We start from the raw sequence: 21616 nt of genomic DNA, 5'->3' as shown, positions 1-21616 counted from the left end.
GCTGGCATATGTTAATGCTTGAGTTGTTTTTATGGTCAAGTCCACATGTGTTTGTAGGTAGAATGCAAAAACAGGTTGATCAAATATCAACTTGGGACAACTGAATTTCAAAACATACAGAATCCATAAATTAACCACTATGTTAACATATGTACAATATAATTGATTATAATTAGCCAGAAGATCTGTTGAATGAAGACACATTACAATTATATTTGCCTGTTTGTCTTCTGTGTTGTGCTTTAAAGTGTATTAAATGTTTCATATGAGGAAAAAAAATGTTGGTCGGTGACTCCAGAACCTTGACCCTGTATGTCTGATTGTCTCCACTTCCCAGTGTTCTAGAGAGCTTTCTCCCAGGAGTTCAAGAAACCCTGATCTCCATTAAAATCCACATCCCAGCTCTTCCTCCTGAGCAGGGACCTTAACACACTTCAGAGCCAGGAGGACCCCCCACCAAAAGTTTCTGCAAAGACAGTTCACAGGAGAGAAATTCAAAGGCCCTTCAGTACATGAAAAGATGTTCAATCTCCATAATAAAAGAAAAAATTATTTTTGGGCCAGAAAAAAAAACTTACACTCTTCTCCATTGCAAGGCTGTGGGGAAACAGTCCCTCACCATTGCTGGTGGGAGTGTCAACTGGCACAACTCTTGTGTGGGGCAATTTGGCAATATCTGTTAAGAATACAAATCCATGGGGCTGGCCTTGTGGCCGAGTGGTTAAGTTTGCGCGCTCTGCTGCAGGCGGCCCAGTGTTTTGTTGGTTCGAATCCTGGGTGCGGACATGGCACTGCTCATCAAACCACGCTGAGGCAGCATCCCACATGCCACAACTAGAAGGACCCACAACGAAGAATATACAACTATGTACCAGGGCGCTTTGGGGAGAAAAAGGGAAAAAATAAAGTCTTTAAAAAAAAAAAAAAGAATACAAATCCATGTACCCTTGACCTAGCAACTCCTCTTTTGGGAATCCGTCCTGTGGTTATGCTTATATACAAGTAAATAAATGACACGTGTACAGTGTTACTCATTGCAGCATTGTTTTCGATAGCGATGAGAAACAACTGAAATGCCCTCAGTGGGGGACATGGTAAATAAATTAGACTGATATCTTCTTGAAATGGAATGCCATACAGATGTTTAGGAAACAAAGCATGAGGAAGCAGTCATGGAAAATGAAAAACTCGAGGTGCAGAACAGTATGTAAAATATCAATCTTAATGTTTGCTTGAATATGCATAATGCAACTCTAGAAAGATAATAAGAATTTAAGTAATTGTATAGCAGTGGACACTGACCGGCAGCTCAAGATGCATTTGTTTGGTCTGTGTAGTGTTTTAAAATTGGATTTCACTTAATCTGATATCCAGGTAAGGAAAAAACAAGGAAGCAAGCCAGGTATTAAGATAAGAGATGGTGCTGGTAACCAAATCTGTTTGGATTTTCCACCTAGCTTTAGGGTGGCACCTTGGACATAACTAAGCAGGGCGGAGGGACTCTGCAGTGGGAGCACTGGTGAGCCCATGGCTTTCATACCAGGAGGGCACCTGTGACTCATGGTAGATATCCTTGCACCAAACCTCTCTCCAGATTTCCTAAAGAGGCTTCAGAGTTGCAGCTGGGAACAGGCACCCCTAGGACCCCCATCCTCCCAGGTGTGCCCAGGAGCAGCAGTGACTCATCCATTTGTCACAAGAGGCACAGTGCCTAGGGCCCATGATAGTTTTAGAGGCTCACAAAATGTTTTAATTTTAATTAATTTATAATCAAAAGAAAAAAATAAATATTAGGAATGGGAAATCCATTCCTATAAGAAGATGAATTCAACCTGAATTACATTCATCTTTATACCACCAACGTCGTAAAATATGATCTTAAATACTTTTTATGGAGGAAGGGGCCCATAAAAACAAGACAAAAGTGTCCCAGTGCCCAAGTCCTAAGTCCCAATGTGGCCCTGCACTGGCGGGAGCACTCCCTGCTTGAGGGGAGCCTACACCTCACAGGCCCCAGGGGCACAGGCAGGACCTCTACCTCCAGGGCCAGCTCCCCTGCACCAACACTTGGGTCCTTCATGCTCAAGCATTCTGGCAATGTAGGGAACAGTTTCAGGGCCAAAAGGAGAACCAGTGCTTATCTGCTATTTTCCCGATGTCCTACCCCAGTAGATTCACCCGAACCATCTGGACTTCTTCCCTGTAGCCCAGCTAGAATCTTGGAACCTTCTGGGGGTATCCTGAGCACTTCACCTGCCCTTCTGATGCCAAACTCCCCACTGAAGGGTGGCCTGGCTGGGTTCCCAGGCCTCCTCTCCCTTCTCCTGAGGTCATATTCATCCTTATTCCTAAGAATGCAGGAATGACCCCCCTTCAGACACCCCACCCTATCACAACCCTGAGCCTCACCCCTCCCCTCACTAGACAGTCGTATCATTTTATGCCATGTGCCCAAGCAGGACTATCACCTCAAATCTTTTCCCGGCGGACAGTCTTCTCCAAAGATACGCTGAGAAAAAGCAGACTAAAGCAATGGTTCTCAAAGTGTTGTTCCCTGACGGCGGTGCACCAGCATCACCTGGGAACTTGTTAGAAAGGGAACCTATTGGGTCCAACTCTAGATCTGCCGAATCATAAACTCTGGGAGTGGGGACCAGCAATCTGTTTTAACAGGCCCTCCAGGCCATTTCCGTGCACGCTTAAGTTCCAAAACCACCGCGCTAGAAGCAGGGCCGCCCAGATTTTCAAGGGCAGATCCCCCTGTCCCGGACCCAGAGGTGATGAGTCCAGCAAGAGTGGGACTCAGGAATGTCTCCCGGATGCTCCAGACACTTGGTCCCCGGCCCAGGCTAGCACAGAGGTAGGTACTTCTCCCGAGATCCTGGGGTGATGCCGGGAGGGCGGGCTCGGGCAGCAGCTATTTGAGGCTCGGGGCCTGTGGGCGCAGCGACTTCAGTCGGACGGCGACCCCAGCCAGTCCCGCCGGGGCGTCGGGGCGGGTCCGGCCGCCCTCCCTGCGCTGTCGGAGGCGGAACCCGCGCTCCGCGCTCTGAGCTCGTCCTCACCCCTGCTCCTGTGCCTCCCGGAGCTGCCTGGTGCCCCGACCACCCTCTCCCCTCCCACACCTAACGGAAAGCTAACTCCAGAGTCCAACAGGGATTTCCCATTGCTAAATCAGTGGGGCCCGAGAGTCCGTATTTAAAAGCAGCACTCTGCCACAACCTCCACCCCAGGTGACCCTGAGGTTAGGCCGGATTGGAAGCCGGTCATCTGTTTATGAACTACAGGGATCCGCGTGAGAGTATGCCTTACCCACTCCGCCTAGAGTATGGGGGCTAGGGGTCCTCTTCAGGCGCTCGCAGCTTAGTCCCGGGTACATGTTCCCAGGGGCTAGACGCATAGTTGGGGCTCAGAGAAGGGGAAACTCCCCAGAAACCGAATCCAAAGGCTCTCAAAGCCGAAGGGGCTAAGGCACACGCCCTCTGGATCCACCCAATTCTGACGTCCCTCACCCTTTTCGAGGCCACTGACCCCACTCCGCCCCCTTCCGGCCACCCTGCCTCCCCAGGTGCGTCCTGGCCACCCGCTGCCGAGCCCGGGCCAGGCATGCGCTCCTGAAGCACACCGTGAGCGTGATTTGGCCTGAAATTCGGAAACCGATCAAACTGTCTTTCGCCAGCAGTCGCAAACCAACGTTCACCTTCAGTTTCTGAGCCCCTTGGTCCTGCTCCTGTGCCCAGCTTTGCTGAACTATATATGCACATTATCCCCAACTCGATTTCTGGAAAGGATAGGTGTGAAAAGCGCCGGCGCTGCGAGCGACAGGCACCCATCAGCTCTTGTCCTCAGAATGCGCAGCATCGGAGTTTTCCAACCACTGTTAATGTCTGAATAATTCAGTTCTCTTAAAGTGTGAACAGTTAAGGGGCACTCTTGTTTCTCAGAGACCTATTCAAGGTTATATTCGACTGCAAATATTATCCAGAATATTTTAAAGCTATATAAAATCTTTACTTGCACTAGCCACTCTCATTTTTAAAGTTGGTGCATTTTCTGTTTTTTTTTTTTTCCCAGTGTGTAACTACTGAAGTTAAATTTTTGAACATTTCAATGGTCAATTCAGGCAGGCACCTGAGAAGCGGTACCTCAGAAGAAGGCTGTTTTGTTTTGTGCATAAAATATCTTATACTTTCCAAAACGTCCTGATGAAACAAGTGATATTTACTGTAATTTTTAAAATATTAAATATAACTCTATTTTTTGGAGGTTCCTCCTATCCTTTGTTTTTTAGCAGACTCACCCCACCAGGTCAAAGTTGTAAGGGGCCCGTGTTTCTGCCCTAACATGACAACGTCTAAATGTGGTAGTAAAATGGGGTAGAGCAGGATTCACTAAGATACATGGAAGAAGAAAAAATGTTAGTATTTCCTTAGACATTAATATTTCCCTAGACAAATTCTCCTTTCCAGTGGTAGAGAGTGAACATCTGGATATAACATACTGAGATATTTGTGACTATCTTCAGATTTTGCATCTCGATTATAAACATATTCTTTATCTTAACCTTGGCTATTGAGTAAAATCTGTGCCTGTGTGCTTTGCACAATTGTGTATGTCATGTGCAGGCGTGTAAAACTGCATGTGTGCTCCCCTAGCAGTCTTTAAAAAACAAACAAAAAAAGCATGTTTTGAGGGGCAAAGAGAGAAACAGAAATCACTCTGGTTTTGACAAGATGCTCAAGAAGCAGGGCGCAGAGAGGAGTTACCGGAAGGCAGGAGAGAGGTCTGCGCCCGAGCAGAGGTCGCCGGCACGGTGCGCCCTGGTCGGGGCTGCGCGCGGAAACCCGGCTCGGCGGTTTGCCCCAGAATTCCGCTGGGCGTTCGCTAGTCCTTTTAGAACCCAAGGGTTCAGCATCTCTAGTCTGGACTTTGCCTGATGTTGGGAGGGGTCGGGCGGCCCTCGGAGGCCCCCTCCTCTTCCTTGCGGGCGCGCGCAGCGCACGGGCCTCCGCGCGCACCGGCGTGGCGGTCCTGGCTCCGCCGCGGTGGGAGCGCCCTGCCTCCGGGACTAGAGCTTTGGGCGCCTGCTCGTCTTGGCGACCCGGCCGCTGAGGGCGGGCTCCTTGCGGGCAGCATCCAGGGTTGCCCGGGAGGTGGGAGAGAATCCCAGGGGCACAATATTGCCTTCACTCAGGCTGTTTGCCCTCCTTGGTCATGGGGGGAGAGGGGGTGGAGAAGGAAGATTCTTTATAGATCGACTCCGGTTTCTTCCCGCATTAGGAATCGCGTCCCGGGCCGCGTAGACAGTGCCTGAGGGCTACATTTTGAGGCCCCGGCGCAAGGAGGAGGAGGCCTAGACTCTCTCCGTATTCCCTTTTGGTGTTAGTGCGTCGCATGTGCCCGTCTCTTTCCTTTCTGGAGGCTTTTCCCCTTACACTGGCAAAGAGATGGGTAGGATTCGCCTTAAGAAACGGATTTAAAATTTCTCATGCTAGAGGCGAACAGAAATTCTCCAAACACGTGGGAGGCACCTGAGGTTCTGGTTCACCGCCCCCCCCACCCCACCCCAGCTGGCACGAGGCTCGTGCGGGGCGGCGGGCGGGGTCGCCGGGAGGGTGGGAGGCCGGTCCCCAGCGCCCGGGCGGGGGAGTGAAGGAGCCGCATTCCGGCTCCAGCCTAGGTTCAAAGATTAGAAAAACAGGTGTTACACCGCCATGCTAATTTACTCTCTCGGTAAACGCGGCTCAGAGAGTTGTGTGCGGAGGACTTAGCGAGGGGCCGTCCTCACATGGCCGTGCATTCACTTTGTTTATTAAACGGTATCTACTCGCTTCATCGACTACTGAGCTTCATTGGGACCCTGGAGCAGCCCGCCTGGTCCCCCAGGATGTCGTCTTCGGTGTGAAGATTTTCATACTCATTTTGCCCATCTTGCTTCTGAAAGCACAACACAGCCTTTCGTCCGTGTGAACCGCGCCCTGTCTGGGGAACCGGGCACTGCCTGATGCCCCAGAGAGTCCCAGGACCCGGAAAGGCGCTCACACACCTGCGCGCTGTTGGAAGTAGAGATACGGTTTACAGTAACCGCCAAGTGAATTGAAATCCTTTCTAGAACACAGTCGGAATAGAAAACCGCTTTTTACCCTAAAGTGTCTTTGCTTCGCCTGGCCGCTCCATTTTACCCCTAAGATCTGTCTAGGTTGTGGGGGTGGGGGAAAGAAGGTCACGGAAGGTTCATTCATCCTGTCCAAACACACACCCCTCTCTTTACATGTAGTAGTTAACTTGACCTTATCTGGTCTTTCTGGACTCTTGTGTCCAAGGGAGCCACAGTACATCTCTCTCTGTATTCCTACTCATCTCTTGTTAAAAGTGCATCACTTGGTGCTCGGAACCAGCGCAGAGCAAGGTCTGTAAGTGACTACAGCCTCTGGGGAAATGACTTCTAGATCAGAGCCCATTAGCTGGATTCCGGTTTTGAAACACCTGCTAAAATCTCTATGTTTAGTTATTTTTTCTCATTCTTTCTTTCTATCTAGAACGTTCACCTCCTCTTGCCAGGTGTTCCCCAGATGTGTAAATACCCCCAGAAAGCTCCCGTTGTCCTTCTGCGAGCTTACTGCCATCGGGCGGCAAGGAGGTGGCAGATGTCTGTATTTTTGAACAAACACTCTTAAAATTGTCCCGAATATCGGCAGAATGGCACACACCCTTCTTCAGAGTATATGTTTTCTTGGCGGCAATTAGCACCACGACGAGAGGACGAGGGCAACATTATGGGCGTTCTCACTGTCTTTCATCGTCCATGAAACAATTGCCTCCTAAGTGCACTTCCAGGAGCAGAATCGTGGTCACCAGCAGCACCAAAAACAAGCCGGGAAGCGCGTCTGTAGGGAGTGACTCGAAAGCGACATTAATTGTCTTGGGGGGAGGACAAGTCAACTTTTTCCCGTTGCTATCTGTTGTCTTTCCTCAGATGACAGAAGGGAGATTCAAATCAGAGGGTCTCTTAAATATAATTTGTCAGCAATGATACTTACAAGCGTTTGTTTAAGCAGCTCCTGTTGGGGAATGGTGAATGTTGGAAATTCATTCGCGCAGATTACATCCTTTCTGTAAGGAATATTCATGTTGGACTTTGGTTTCCTGAAACAAAACCCATCAAAAGGTCTTCACTTACGTTCAAGAAAACGGCTTGTTGTGAGATATTTATCTATATATCTACCACTCTACCTAATCTATTTTGGCCTGAAATGTAACCTCTTGTTCCCGGGTCCCGTATCTGCTCTCCATAGGAAAGCTCCTCCGCTGAGCTTTCCAGGGTGAACAAATCCGCCCCCAAACTCGACCCATATCGAAAAAGACGCTCCTCGTTAAGGTTAATTTAAAGACAGGTATATTTATCTCCTCTGGCGATGAATTCGGTATCGTTGTGGTTTCAGAGAAACGTGAAAGATAAAATAAAGCCCGATACCGACCCTGCGCAGGCCTTGGGCCCGCCAACCTGCCCGCCGGAAGGGCACGGCCGCCAGCTCGGCCTTTGGGCGCCCCACGCCCGCAGTCTAGGTGACTCCTGCCTCTCTGACCCGGAGCCCCAGCTCCCTGGCCCGACCTCGGCAGCTTTCGGGCGCCCCCGGCACCGCGGAGCCGGCGCTCAGGGCTGAAAGCGCAGCCACTCGACCCCAGGGAGCGAGGGTCCTGCACATCGGCCGCGAGGCCCGGGAGGCCGGGAGCAGCGGCGGCTGCAGGGCAGCGCGGACGCGGGTGCCCGGGGCTCGGTAGTAGCAGGACCGCCACGCGGGTAGCCAGGGGCCCAGCCGAGAGCGGGGCCGCGCGGAGGGCCGGCGGGGGGCGTGCTCGCGTCACTCAGCCTGGCCGGCCAATGAGCGCCGCGCCTCGGGGCGCGCCGGGCCAATCGGAGGCGAGGAGGTTTGTGAGTGGCATCAAGGGAGGGCGGGAGAGGGGGAGCCAAGGAGTGAAGTTGAAGCTAAACGCCGTAAGCTATAAAGAAGTTATAGGGGGGCGTTTTCGGCTTCCAATTAGGAATAATATTGGCTTCGTAGCAACTACCGAGGAGGAGGATTCTAAAACAACCTCACCCGTCCCAAAGCCCACATCCCCCTCCTTCTCGCACGCACCCCTCCCCCAATTCATGACCAAGAAAAGAAAAGGGAGCCAGGGCGCGCTCTGCTCCTCTCTGCCAGTGGGAAGCGGAGAGGCCGGCGGAGTGGCTTAGTTGGACGGTAGGCATGAGTAGAATTAAGAGGTGGGCGCCTCCGCACCCTTGGCCGCCAGCGGGGACTGAAGGTAGGTGAAGTGGAAGACACCCTGCGCCCTCCCAGGGACGCCCGCAGCTCCACGGCGGAGGGGGAGAGGCCGGGACGCCTCCCACCCCCACCCCCACGCCCCACCCTCGGTGCCTGCGAGGGGCTGTCCTGAATGTGCCACCTGTTAACCTGGCGCGGCCGTGCCCGACGTGTTGCCTCCCCTGCTGGGCAGGGAGAGCCCCGGGTTGCCTCGGGAGTCCCGAGGGACTTGATGTGTAAGTGCCACTTTTTGAGGAATCCCTGAGACTGGAGAGTCAAGTCAGAGAGGTAGTCACGTTCCAGATCCGCCACCGCAGGGGGACCGAAGGGCGCTCGCCGCGCCCTGGAGGAATTCTGATTTGCAGAAACCTGGGGCGGGGGCTGCGTCTGGCCTGGGCGCGGGCACGGGGCCCGGCGGCCGAGGGTCTCCTAAGGGTCTTCAAAAATATGCGTTGTGTTGTTTGGGCAACTCCCCAGGGGCCTGGAGAATGTGGCTGGCATGGGTGAGGGAATGCGAGCATTATTTGCAGGGCCTCAGTCTCGCTGTGATTTCTCCATATCTTAAAAAAACAAACAAAAACACTGGCGAGCCTGGCGAGGAAAGCCGAGGCGCGCCGAGGCCCTTGCCGGCCGTTTTTGGGAATTCGGGCGAGGGCATGAGTGATCGTGGAGCCGCCGATCTCTTACGCTCTGATGCTGTTGTCTTCACAGTGGCCTGAAAGAGGTGTCCGGCATTCCGGTTGTTCCCAAAGGGCTCAGAGCCATCTCAAATGCCACGGGACTGAAGCGCCAACGTCGGGGATGATTATGTCGATTTTCCGAGGACCGGGGTTCGCAGCGCGGAACAGAAGAAAAGGCTGGCTCCTCGGGGATCTCGCCGGCATTTGATACCCAGACACTCCTAGGATTGCCCAGATTGCCGCCGATCAGCAGCTTTCCAACGCTCGCATCCCGCGTTTTTAAAGAAAGTATCTTCTGTTGGCCGCGTTGGTCTTTTACTACCCTCGGTACACGGAAGCCAAGACTCCAGTCTCTACATTCGAAGTATGCTTTATGTTTTTGCTAAATATGATCTCTAATTGAAAGTTTATTTTTTGGTTTTGGATGAATCTGTGGAGCTTATGTGGTAAGAAGAAAGGGGGAACGAGACACAATGAAAGAGAAGTCCAAAAATGCTGCCCGGACTAGGAGGGAGAAGGAAAACAGTGAATTTTATGAACTGGCAAAATTATTGCCTTTGCCCTCGGCTATCACCTCGCAGCTGGACAAAGCATCCATAATCAGACTCACGACCAGCTATCTCAAAATGAGAGTAGTGTTCCCAGAAGGTAAGTGACTTTGCCCAGATGGAATTTCAAAGGCAGAAGGGTAGGGGATTTGCCAGACAGTAAGTGAGCCTGCACCGCTGGGCAGAGAAGTACATTCATGCTTACACAGAGACTCTCTGCAGAGGGAAGTTTAGAGTGGCTGCTTGACTACGGACCTCTCTGAACTTAGGATTCCTGTTGCCTGTTTGTGGCTTTTTCTACTTCCCCATTAATACTTTCTCTTCAGTCCATCAGATATGTTTGGTTGGGAAGCAGCCCAACGGTGCCTTTGTCAACACTTAGGTACTGGGCTCAATTGAAAGTAGTACTAATCCAAACACGACTTTCTTTTTTTATTCCTCTTGTTAGAATTGTATCTAGCAGGAAGGAGGAGCACTGCCAAATGCTTGTATTTTTGCTACCGTATAGATAGGCCCGTGTACATGGAGCTAGCTAAGCTAGATAACAATTTTTCTCTATGTCTTTAATTCCACAAATGAGGAGCAGACATATTCATGAACAAATATGTCCTGAACTTACCCAGTCTCTTGATGGCTTATAGGAAATTTATTCTGAGTTTTTGAGACATTCACAGATTCTGAAACTAACTCTGGGGCTTGGTGATTTGCAACTCTGGGCTTGATATCATCTCTGAGATAGGAAGCTAGTCCCCCAAAACATAAGATTGAATTGAGATGGCTAGCCCACTGAGAAAATGTCTTCTGGGTGGCAGGTTGGCAAATGAATCCTGGGGCAATTTTCTTATAAGACCTAGAAGTTAGAAGAGCTGAGCTGTTGACATGATTTAAAACGTGTATTTAGATTATCAGGATTCACTGAGTGAGGACAGAGCAGCTTTCACAGAACAGTGAAGAACAGTGTCCTGTATAAAACATTTACACTCACTGGGAAAAGGACACTTCTCGCTTCCCCATCCTTTCCTTTACCCATATTCAAATAACATAAACAGATTAAAAAAAATATTTTAGATATGTCTTTGCTGGGGGAGGGGAATTTGGAAATGCAAAGGAGACAATTCTCAACGAACCAACGAAAATCCAGGAGAAAGAACTCTGTTTATTTACAAACCAGAACTTCTTATTTGACCTGGGGAAGTTTCTGTTATTGTTGATTTGGGATGTTTGGGGTTTGTTGTTTTCTCTTAAGGAAATAGGGGGAAGGAAATGGTCGTGACTGGGCTAGGAGTTTCACTTTCCTCCATCAGGACTAAAAGTTATTATCCGAATCAAAATCTTGCAAAACATGCCCCAAATTAGTCAGGGGCCATAAAGGGAAACTTTCAAATTGTAGTTCCATTTTACTCCCAAACTCTAAGTAGTGTTATAGTTGTTTTATCTTAAAGCAGTTCCTTAAACAATCTCATCTGACCCTGGACACCCAGGAGGAGAGGAATCAAAGCCTAAAGTACCTGAAAAGTTGAAGAAGAAAAAAAAAAAAAGGAAAAGAAAGAAAAGAAAAAAAAGGAAAAAAGGAGGGGGAACTTATATATTCAAAACCATATTTCCCATTCAGACTGTGCTGAGAATTGCGGGTGGGAAAATTACTATTATGCTACACCGCCTTCTGTTTAAAAAAGAGATCTCGCTCGTTGTCTTTGATACTGTCGGCGCCTACTTTATAAAAATAAAGCTATTGCGAACTCCGCTGGCCGCGCTGTTCTAACAGGATTATTAGCGGTCTCAGTGGGCTCCCTTTCTGCGTGATTTCTAGCGGGTCTCGTCAATTATCGGTGCCGATGTCGCTCGCTGTTTGATCAGAAGAAGCATATGGTGCTGCTTGTGGGGCTGCGAGTAATCGCGGGAGGAAAAGAAGAGCGGGTCGCCGTGCCGAGGCGGGCACAGAGAGGGACCGCAGAGCCCAAGGAGTCGCCGGGCCAGAGGCGCTCCTCGGAGTCCTGCAGACCCCGGGCAGGCACCGCCAGAGGGGATCGGGCTGTTTTTTGTTGTTTGGTTGTGTTTTTAAGAGAGCAAGCTTTCTTGTTTAATTAAGTGCTAACTCCACAAATTATAACTCGCGTGATAAATAAATAGGACGAACAAAAAGTAAGCTCTCTCAACCAACTTCTCGTTATTTTTAAAGCAAGCGCTGGTGGAGCTCCTGCTGGAGTCCCCTTGGTGGCCAGGCCGGTCCCCTGTGGCTACTTTAAGGGCGACTGTGCTTTCTGCAGCCCCCTCACCTTCCCCCCCGAGTCCTGGGCCCAGGGCTCCTCCCGCCTCTCCCTTCTTCTACGGCTGAGTGTGAGTTTATGGGGAGGAGGGGATGGACGATGTGTGAACTCTGGGCACATCGTTTATTTCTCCAGCTACTGTCGAGCTCATAACTCACCTGCAGCCTGCACCCGGCGAGTTAGACAGGGTCATCCGAACAGCTGGCTTCTCCGGATGAGGTTTTAATTTTGAGGATAGATTAGCTTCAAAAACCCAAAACCCAAACACAGCCCTTTAAAATATTAAAGAGCAACAACAACAAACAAAAAAGCCCACAGCTTTCAAAGGAGTGAACTAATCACAAGCTGCAGAACCTGGCACAACCTGCAGAGGGTGCCAGATTTGGGTTCAGCTGTTGACTGAAGGCAGAGGGTGGACAAGATTGGGTCCATGGCAGTGGGGGGAACTGACCGCCTTATGTGGGGGGTCTTTTTTAGTGAGGAAAAATGGAAAGAATTTGTTTGAAGTTGAAGTTCATTTTGACATCTATCTTGATGCCATCCTAGCACATAGTAGGTCTTCAATAAAATTTTGTTTTAAGGATGGGATAAAGATAGCTAGTTCATCATGGTAAGCACTTATCACACGTAACATATGGATTTGCAAAGTATACAATCTAAAATAATTATAAATTTAGCGACATCTTAGTTATAGGCATAACAATGACTGTAAAACTCCACTATTTTTGCTCATATTACATATCATCTATAATGCTCTGTAATCCCAAAAGGCTTAAATCATTAAAAAAAAAGTCCTTCCATACTTATATTTGAAAAAATTAAAAAAATTCTTAAATATAGCTGATTCCCCTGCTTTCTCAATTGCTGGATACAGCTTTTCCCGCCCATGGTCTAGTAGATTCCTTGTCTGAAGGCAAACTTCAGCTTTAAATTATCTGAGTAGATAAAATTGAGCTGCTGAGGGAAAAATGAGAAAGAGAGAGAACAGAGAAATGGGACTTGGGTGCCTGGAATAATTAAGAATAAAGCATTAGATTGTAGATTCATAGTAAAAAATAAAACAGGTAAGATTACTGTGAAATCATTAAAAAAGCCTATCTCCCATTTGGTAACATATTTTATTCTAAAACAGACTTGCAAAGGAAAAATTGAGGCATCTAGAAATGTATGTGTCTTTGGTATTATCAAAGTCAGAAAGGCAGGATTTAAAAAAAAGATGACGACTTTGTGTGCAAAATAGGACAAATTTAACTAAAAAGAAATATGTATTTGTTCTCCAGATACAATACAGTTTTTTTGGGGGGGGGGGGCGTAGTGGCTTGCAGAACATCCCTTGAAAAGATCAGACATGTTTTCCAATCTATAGCCATTCAGAATCTTGGTAACATCACACTACCATTTCACTGTCAAGATGTCTTGGGAAAATAAAAATATTCACAGAATTGGAGTAACCATGCAGGAAGGAGAGTCTTTACAAAAGCTGGAAGGACAAACATGATTAAACAAACCTCCACAGACCCTTTCTATAATATTCACCTCAAGATTGAAATCCTTAATCGCCTTATATTTTTTCGAGGCTGAGAAGTGAAAGAGAAAAAAAGGTCCCATTTCCCACGTGGATGAGTGATTTAAGGCTGTTTTTCTTGCTGCTTGGGGAAATGATTGAGCATTAGGTTTCCATGTTTATTTTCTTACAGAAGTTTTTCTCATTTAAAAGACTTTAAGCGCAGTTTACGCTCCACGCTGGTTTTCTGTGTTTAATTCCAGTTTTGATGTTGACATAAAACGTAGAGTGCAGAACTAACCTCCGTGCAAAGCATTTGCAAGGCAGATTTATGTGCTAGAAATTGTAGATCAGATCAATGAAAAAAATACTTTTTCTCTTTAAAGGGAGCGATCACTAATAAAACCAATAACAAAATAACAAAAACAGGGTATCATAAGCTATGGTGGGATGCTTTTAAGCCGGGTACAATCACCCACTTGACGCTGAAATCAGGCTATATTTCTAGAGGACAAACCTGATTTCTAGCCGGGTAATGTTTCAATTCTGGGGAAATCTTGGCAGCTTCGAGCTTTTGCAGCCACAACTGTGGACATAGAATCAGAACCCATGGATCCTCGCTGTGTTTCTCTCTTAGTCGGCCCAGGAAATTTCTCAAGAGAATGCGGTTAAGACCCAGGTAACACCTTGAGATTTTAGCTGTTCACCCATTGCGGGTCTTTGATGCATGGAATTTGAAATTTTGTGTGGGGGAGGGGAAACCTCTATTATTTAGCAATGGGTCTGCTGATCAGAAACTACTAAAACCGTCTGAGAATTGCGGAGCAAAACTTCTTCCGCAGGTAGCCCCCTCGGGCAGGCGGCTCTTGCACAGTCGCTCGACATCGGTCCCTCGACCAGGTCAAGGACGGTGACCTTGTCGAAGCCTCGGCCAGTCCGCCTGCACGGCCGGAAGCCCGTAGCGGACGGGGCTCCTCTACCGCGGCCCGTTCTCTCCCCGCCGCTGCAGCCGGCGCCCGGCCAGCCTTGGCTCTGCGGGCCGCAGCTTCCGCACGTTGTCCCCTCGTTCCCCACGCCCGACCATTCTCCGCCCTCCCCGGGATCCAGGACATCCCCGCCTGCCTGCCCGGAGAAGGGCCGGGCAGTGCGGGAGTGCGCCCGCCGTCCCTCGTGCTGCCCGAACCGCGGCCCCAGGACCAGCCGCGCTCTGCGCCTTGAGCCGCTGCCGTCGGAGGCCCGGCTGCCCAGCGGAGCCCGAGCTGGCTGTGCCTCGCCGCGCCTGCCTCTGGAGCGGTGGCATCGCCACGCCTGAGCCGCACTCAAAACCCAGTAGTCCTGGGTGACACCGCTTGATGTTTCTCTGCCGCCACGCCGGGCACTCTTGTCACCCCCATGTGTGTTTTCGCCCCTTGGTTTAGTTGGGACCTGGCCGAACCCCGCCCGTCTCTGGCCCCGACAGGTCGCGCTCTCTCGTGGCGGGCCCGGGCGCGACAGCCCACCTGGCCTGCAGGCTCGGTCCCTGCCGGGCAGCCCTAGCTCCGGGCCAGAGCAGGACGGGACGCAGAGGGAGAGCCAGCGCCGTGGCCATCCGTTTCCACCCCAGATTTGCACCAGCGTTAGTGGATTCCCCCGGCGCGACCTGGGCGCTCGGAGGCAGGCAGGGGAGGGCATGGCACGCAGGGCCATTGCCGAATGCAGACACACACGGTGGGCGCAGGCTGCTGCGTGGGACAAAGCGTGGCCCAGTGGGGCCATCGACGCCCTCAGGAGGTCCGCCACACCTGCCAGGTGGCCAGAGGGGGCGGCGAACTGGAAGGGCCCCAGCGCCCAAGGTGGGGGCTGTGCACACAGGTGCGCGAAGCAGCCTCCCCGCCCCCGTCCCCCGCCCCCTACCCGGGACGGCTCCTGCCCTAGGTCTCGGCTAAGGGCGCCCCATCTCCGTCCCTCTCGTCCCCAGAGAGCCCAGCCGCTGGGGCTCCCGGAGCCCTAACACGAAGACCGCTCGGTTACTGGACCCTGAGGAGGCCGCGCAGGCCCTGCCGAAACCCTGGGCGGCTGAGCCAAGGCCCTCAGGACCCGAGTTAGGAGCGCGGTCTCTGAGGCCTTTTCCTGACTCAGTCACCAAGTTGTGGTCTGGTCATGGGACAGCTCCTCCAGCCCCCTCCCCTCCCCATGTTGCCTAAAAGGCACGTGTAGCGCGACCAGTCCGGGAGCTGAAGGTTCCGGGAACGACTGCAAGGAGGACACATTTCTCCTGAGCCATAGTGTTTATTTATTCAAAACAAAACAAAACAAAAACAGTAGCATAAGCCCTTCTCTTCCTCTTCTTCCTGTCTGAGAGAGGGAGGCGATGATGCCGGGTCTGTAATCTATATTTTGTCAAGGGTATGAAATTCATTCCGAAGGAAAGGCTCGATCAATTTATTTTTGCTGCTTGCAATAACACAGCTGGATGATGCTTTGAGCTCACGCTAGACGGGGGCTCATCATTCATTCGCCAAGAACGGGCCTAAATTGTGCCTGTGGGATTAGGTCAATTTTACTGGATCTACTTCGCCTCATTTGGTTACTAATTGGTTTCTTGTTTTATAAATCGAAATCTCATTTTCAGGAAATTACAAAACCCGTGCAGTCAGTCCATTGAGGTAATCCTTGGGTCAGGGGGGTATTTAAATGGAAATGGCTCAACGGCGCACCGAGGGTAAAGCAACAGTGAAACTTCGCCCCGGGTTTTCACATGAAATGTGAGCCAGCCTTTTAGATCCATAATAGATACATCTCTTCTAATACTACTTATGTAAATATGATAAACTAGACTTGAAGGGAGGAGGGGGAGGGGAGAAGCAAAATTTATCTGCTGAGGTTAATGTGGCATATCTTGGAAATCTTCCAAAATAGATTATGTTTTCCTTTGTCTTCGGCCACTTTAGCTGGGGAAAATCCTTTTGTCTAAAACCCGATTTAGTTATCGCCTCCCTCACAGAGCTCCTTTTTTCCTTTGCAAAACCCCGCTCCCTCGGCCTCACCGAATTACAAGAGAATCTTTAGATCTTGTTCCCACTGTAATCCTGCCGCAAAGGGAGCTGGTTTCCTCCTCCTTTTAAACAGACAATCAAAGGATTTGCGAATTTTCTGCGGTAGGTCAAGTGCAGAAACGAAATCTCAGCTTACCCTCCTCGCCAACTGAAATTGGGTGCGGGAGCGCGTCACCGCAGGCAGGAGGAGAGGGGTCCGGGGACAAGGGTCTCTGACCCACTCCGGGGTTTTCGGGAGGCGGGACCCATGCCCGGGGTCTGGGAGGTGTCCTGGGCAGGCGGAAGGGCAAGCTCGGCCCTAGTGTGAGGTCAGGAAAGCACGCAGGTAGACGAGCGCTGCCAGCCTCGCATAAAACATTAACCCAGACATAACCTTGTGACGGCCATTTCGACCGGGGACATAAAGAGAAGGCAATGCTCCGTGAAAGCAAAAGGTTCCTTAAAAGGGGGGCGAGGGGCAGGAGAGGGCGAGGGAGGCCCCAGTTAACCTGCGCCGCCCGGCTGGTTATTAACCTGCGGCGAAGTCTGATTCTCCCCTCCTAGGCGCATACTAATGAGGCCGCAACCCGAGAGCGCGAACAGCCCAGGCCGGCGCGGAGTTCGGAACCAGTGCTTAACCCCGGGTCCAGCCGGGGCGCTTTCCGACGCTTCGGGTCGGGATGCCGATCCCGGGGTCTCCCAGCCGCTTTGGGGGACCTTCATAATTTTAGGATAAAGACGCTTGGAGGCCTTAAGCGCAGGCTTCGCACCCTTCTGGGAGCTGTGATTTCAGAAGTTGCCGGCTCCTCGCCCCCGCGAAGCTGTGGGCTTTTAGGCCTTTGGCTGGGCCCACAGCGTCCAAGGGGCCAGAGCCACCCGCGTCCCCGGCTGACTCTCCCCTTCTCCTGTACGGCCTCCCCAGCCAACCCCTCTTGCCACTTCTTCTGAGTCGGTATGTGTGAGCAGGGATGAAAACATGCATATCGTGCCGGAAACCAACGAAGATAACTTGGCTGAGACGGGAGGAGCGAGGGAAGGTGACAAGGCGAAGGGGTGTGTACAGGAGGCTGTGGCAGAGGCCCTCTGGAATGGTCCAGGAGGACCACAGGAATCAGGGCAGTGCAGTCACTCTAGGGAGGGAAACTGGGGCGGGCTAAAGAGCCCGGAGGGGTCGGCGAGACGCGAGGGAGGGAGAGGAGTCGGGCGCGGGCGGGGAGCGGCGGTGTTTGCAGAGCGCTGGGGAAATCGTTAGATTTATTTAGATGTGCAAACACCCAGAAAGACCCTATTCGAGCTTAAGGGGCGCTCACGTTGACTCGTTACCAGGGTTTTGATCGCTTGCTTAGGAAGCAGCTTCTGGCCAACACATTTTAAGAGTCCAACTCCTTGTTTTATTCTGAAAGATCCGCCCCCACCCTCACATTACAATGCGAGTGTGTTTGTCTTTATGTACATCGTAGTAATTTCCCCGTAATTAGTAAATCAGCAAATCAGCCCTTTTTTGGGTCATGTTAAAACTTGTTTAATGGTGTAAGCATAAAAGAGTTTAACTACCTAGTTTAATTTCAGCAGCAACGCTGTTAAAAGATAGTACCTATAATTAGTTTAACTTTGGTCTCGGGAAGTTTCTTCTGCCTTATTTTTCATTTTCTTTCCGCAAACAGGTACTATAGTAGACTCCATATTAATTTTTAAAAAATCAGCCACGGGCACCCAGGGAGTTTTACTTTTTAGGCATCACCAGAGAAATGATTTGTGGCAAAGCCTGAAAAGATCTTAACGTGGTAGCAACCGAGGAGAGGAAACGGCTGTCTTTGTTAATCGATGATACGAGGACAGTAGAGAAACGGATTCTCTATCCAGAAGGGAACAAAAATAGTGCTGAGATGGTGTCAGCACCGGAAAGTAACTGATTTCAAGAGCGCCAGTGCGGTTTTTGGTGGGGGAGGTGAGCTTAGGATGGGTGAGGCCGGGGCTAGGAGGGGAAGGGCAGAGCAAGAAGGACTGCGCAGGAATAATGGTACTGGGAGCCATGCCGCGATCGAACGGATTTTTCCGAAGGAGATGAGAGTCAGAGGCCGAAGGGGAGAAAAATGGCTGGAGAGCCCTGCAGCCAATCAGAGGGCCCACTAGGGACCAGCTGGACCTGGCCTGCCGCGCCCGCTCCGGGCGGGCAGCGGCATTTGCTGGATGTGTGGCCATCCTTGCCTCGTGATGAGGATGATGATGAAACTTTGGGTGAGAAATAGTGTCCCCCACCTCCCTCAGCGCAGTAATGGACCTACGCAAAAGTTGTTGCTGGGGTGCGGTGTCAAGGCCCCTTCAGGCTGTCCCCAAACTCGGCTACTTGGGATCCCGCCAGGGGGACACTCAGTCAGGGCCCTGCGGTCCCTAAGAAGCCCACGCTCGTCCCAGAGAGGGACTTTGACCTCTGCTTGACCCTTTAGAAGCTGAGAGAACCGGGCGAAATTTACCAGCTGTAGGTCCTCTCGGTCCTGGTGGTGGGGAGCCCCGAGGGGATGAGGTCTTGTGTGCGAGATGCGCGTGTGACACAACCGCCAGACCAGTCTCAAAGTGCCCGCTGGGTCGGAGTCCCATCGCTAAAGGGCATCTCTGCGTCTCCACAGGGCTCGGCGAGGCATGGGGTCACTCGAGTCGGACCAGCCCCCTGGACAACGTTGGCCGAGAACTGGGCTCTCATCTGCTCCAGGTACCGGCGCGGGCCTTCCGGAGGCGGCGCGGATGCTTCCAGGGCCCGGGTGTCTGGCCCCACCCGGCTTCTTTTCTCCCAGAAAAATGGGATCCGGCCCGCACGTGGCCCTCTTGGATCTCCTTCAGCTCCTCCAAAGTTAAAGCGTTTAGTTCTTAACCTCGCTGGGTGCGGATGGCGCCTAGAGAGGCGGAGAGGGAGGCAAGGTGACAAACGGTGCGCTGGGTTTGGAAGGCAGCTCGGCAAGGCCCCCATCAGGATGGCTGAACCCAGGGAGGGGGTGCCCTATGACACCCTTCTGCTGAGGGAACCCGAGGGCCCCGGGCCAAGCTGCCGAGGCCGGGCTGCAAAACCGTCCAAAATGAAGGATTTACACAGGAAATAACGGGAATCCAGTAGAAATGCCGGTCAATGCTTTAAGCCCACACATTCCGGATCCAGCTGCGTCTGCGACTCGTTTCATCTCCTCCCAGTAGTTTCCCGGGCTCTCTCCTCTCTCTCCACGTGCCCTCACCCCGGGCCGTCCCAGGCCATGTGCAGACCCTCGCGCGCACACATATATCTCCCCAGGTAATGAGTTTAACCAGTGTGGAGGCGCTCATCCCCGCGTTGTTTGCAGTGTACACCGTTTCAAATAGCCCCTGCCCGCTTAAGTCGCCTAGCAAATATTTAAAATAGTAAAACTCCCGGTAGCACTTTTAAGTTTGACACTTGTCTCCCACTCTGCACCCCCTTATTATTATTATTAAAGTCCACCACGAGCTCCTCATGTGGGAGTCTCAAACCTAAGCAGCATCGGGGGAGTCTGAGTCCAGACTCCCACTCATAGCAAAACTCACCACGCTTCCCTAAATTTTCAGTCCCAGGCCACCTGGGCCCTCCCTCCATCTCACAGGCTGGAAAGATTTTAGTTTCACAGAGCAAAGAAAGGCTATGGGTGAGCATTCCTTCACTGGTCTGGTCTCCACACCTCCAAATTTAGCTAGAATGGTGCCATCCTTCCTTTTTCTCAGGGCCAGCTTCTGTTAGTTGTCTCTCAACAAATGACATCCCCCCCCCCAATAATTCCATATTCCCAGCTAATTTCTCTCACCAACGTAAACAAGAGAACAAAACCCAAACAACCCCTCACTCTTTCTAGCTCGTGCCCAATCTCTTTCCTCTTCTTCATCTCAAACTTCTCGAAGGATTTAATTTCACTCTCAACTCCCTGCTCACCCTGCCCCATCGCACCCACACCCCTGCTGTCTGGCATCTCCCAGTCATGGGGCTCTGCGTGTGCTCCACCACATTTTGGTATTCAGCATAAAATGCTCATCTCTTATTCTACCTGACCACATTCACTCCACAAATATAGGAGGGCCAACTGTGTGCTGGGCAGGAAGCCCTTCCCACATGGAGTTTACATTCTAAGGAGAGTAGTCTTGCAAACCCATACAGGTGCAGTGCATACTATAACAGGTGATGTAGATCCTATGGAAAAAATTAGAAGGGGAAGGAGGAGAGCTGTGTTTGAATGATACCATTGAAAATGGGGACAGCTGCGGAAGGCCTCACTGAGAAAGTGACATTTGGATAAAAACCTGATGGAAGTAACACTGCTTACTTTACATTCTCCCTTTCCCTGAGTTTCTTTTCTTTTCTTTATTTTTTTTAAAGATTTTATTTTTCCTTTTTCTCCCAAAGCCTCCCGGTACATAGTTGTGGATTTTTAGTTCTTGGTCCTTCTAGTTGTGGCATGTGGGACGCCACCTCAACACAGCCTGATGAGTGGTGCCATGTCCACATCCAGGATCCGAGTGAAACCCTGGGCTGCAAAAGCGGAGCACTCGAACTTAACCAATCGGCCACGGGGCCGGCCCCCTCCCTCAGTTTCTAAAGTAGCACAATTTCCTGGATTGTTCCCTCTCTCTGCTTGCTCCTCTGGCTTTCCCACCACTGGTTGGCTGTAAATGCTGGTATTTCCCCAAGCTTGAGCTCTGTTTCTCCTCTCACAGTGTCAAGGACTCCTGGGTGATTTCAGCCAACACCACCACCTCAACTCTTTTCCCCACATTTGCAAAACTCCAGCTGGTTTCTCCAGTCTAGACACCCCTCCTGAGCTCCAGATCCTTATTTCCTGCTGCCAACTGGACACATCCAAATGGAAACTGCATGCACTTGAAGTTTAGCACCTCCAAGACAAGAATTCATTGTCTCCTTTCTCCAGACTCCCACTCATCGAAAAACTCACCACACTTCCCTAAATTTTGAATCTTGGTTAGTGGTATTACCCTCTTCTCAATGCCCTTACTGAAACCTTGAAGTCAGTCTTGGCTTCTCTTTCTGCCACCATAAATTCCACAGCTGGAACCATCTTTGAATTAGACTCTCCCCCTTTCCCATCCCCCTCGTGACCACCAAAGTTTGGGCTTGACCATCTCTGATCTCTTCATTTCCACTCTTTCCTCCTGCATGTCAAGGTCCACATTCTGCCAGAAAAAAAAGACATCTAAGCATGCTATTCCCCTGCTTAGAAAACTTTGTTGGATCCAGCACCAGTATACTTCCTCAGCCCCATCTTTGGTACACCAAACTTATCTCACCT

The 21616-nt window shown here is 50.8% G+C and overlaps 1 protein-coding gene across 1 annotated transcript in view; it reads left to right on the top strand.

Moving 5' to 3' along the window:
• Positions 1-8168: 8168 nt before the first annotated feature.
• SIM1 (SIM bHLH transcription factor 1) overlaps positions 8169-21616 on the top strand; it is a 66545-nt gene continuing 53097 nt past the window's right edge. The window contains exons 1-3 of the mRNA XM_070496422.1: positions 8169-8307; positions 9018-9634; positions 18947-19029. Coding sequence (XP_070352523.1) covers positions 9460-9634; positions 18947-19029 — 258 coding nt within the window. The 5' untranslated portion in view covers positions 8169-8307; positions 9018-9459. The remainder of the gene's footprint in view (positions 8308-9017; positions 9635-18946; positions 19030-21616) is intronic.

Source organism: Equus asinus, chromosome 24 (genome assembly GCF_041296235.1).
Source record: "Equus asinus isolate D_3611 breed Donkey chromosome 24, EquAss-T2T_v2, whole genome shotgun sequence".
Lineage (NCBI taxonomy): Eukaryota > Metazoa > Chordata > Mammalia > Perissodactyla > Equidae > Equus > Equus asinus.
This window is presented reverse-complemented; position numbering and strand designations above follow the sequence as displayed.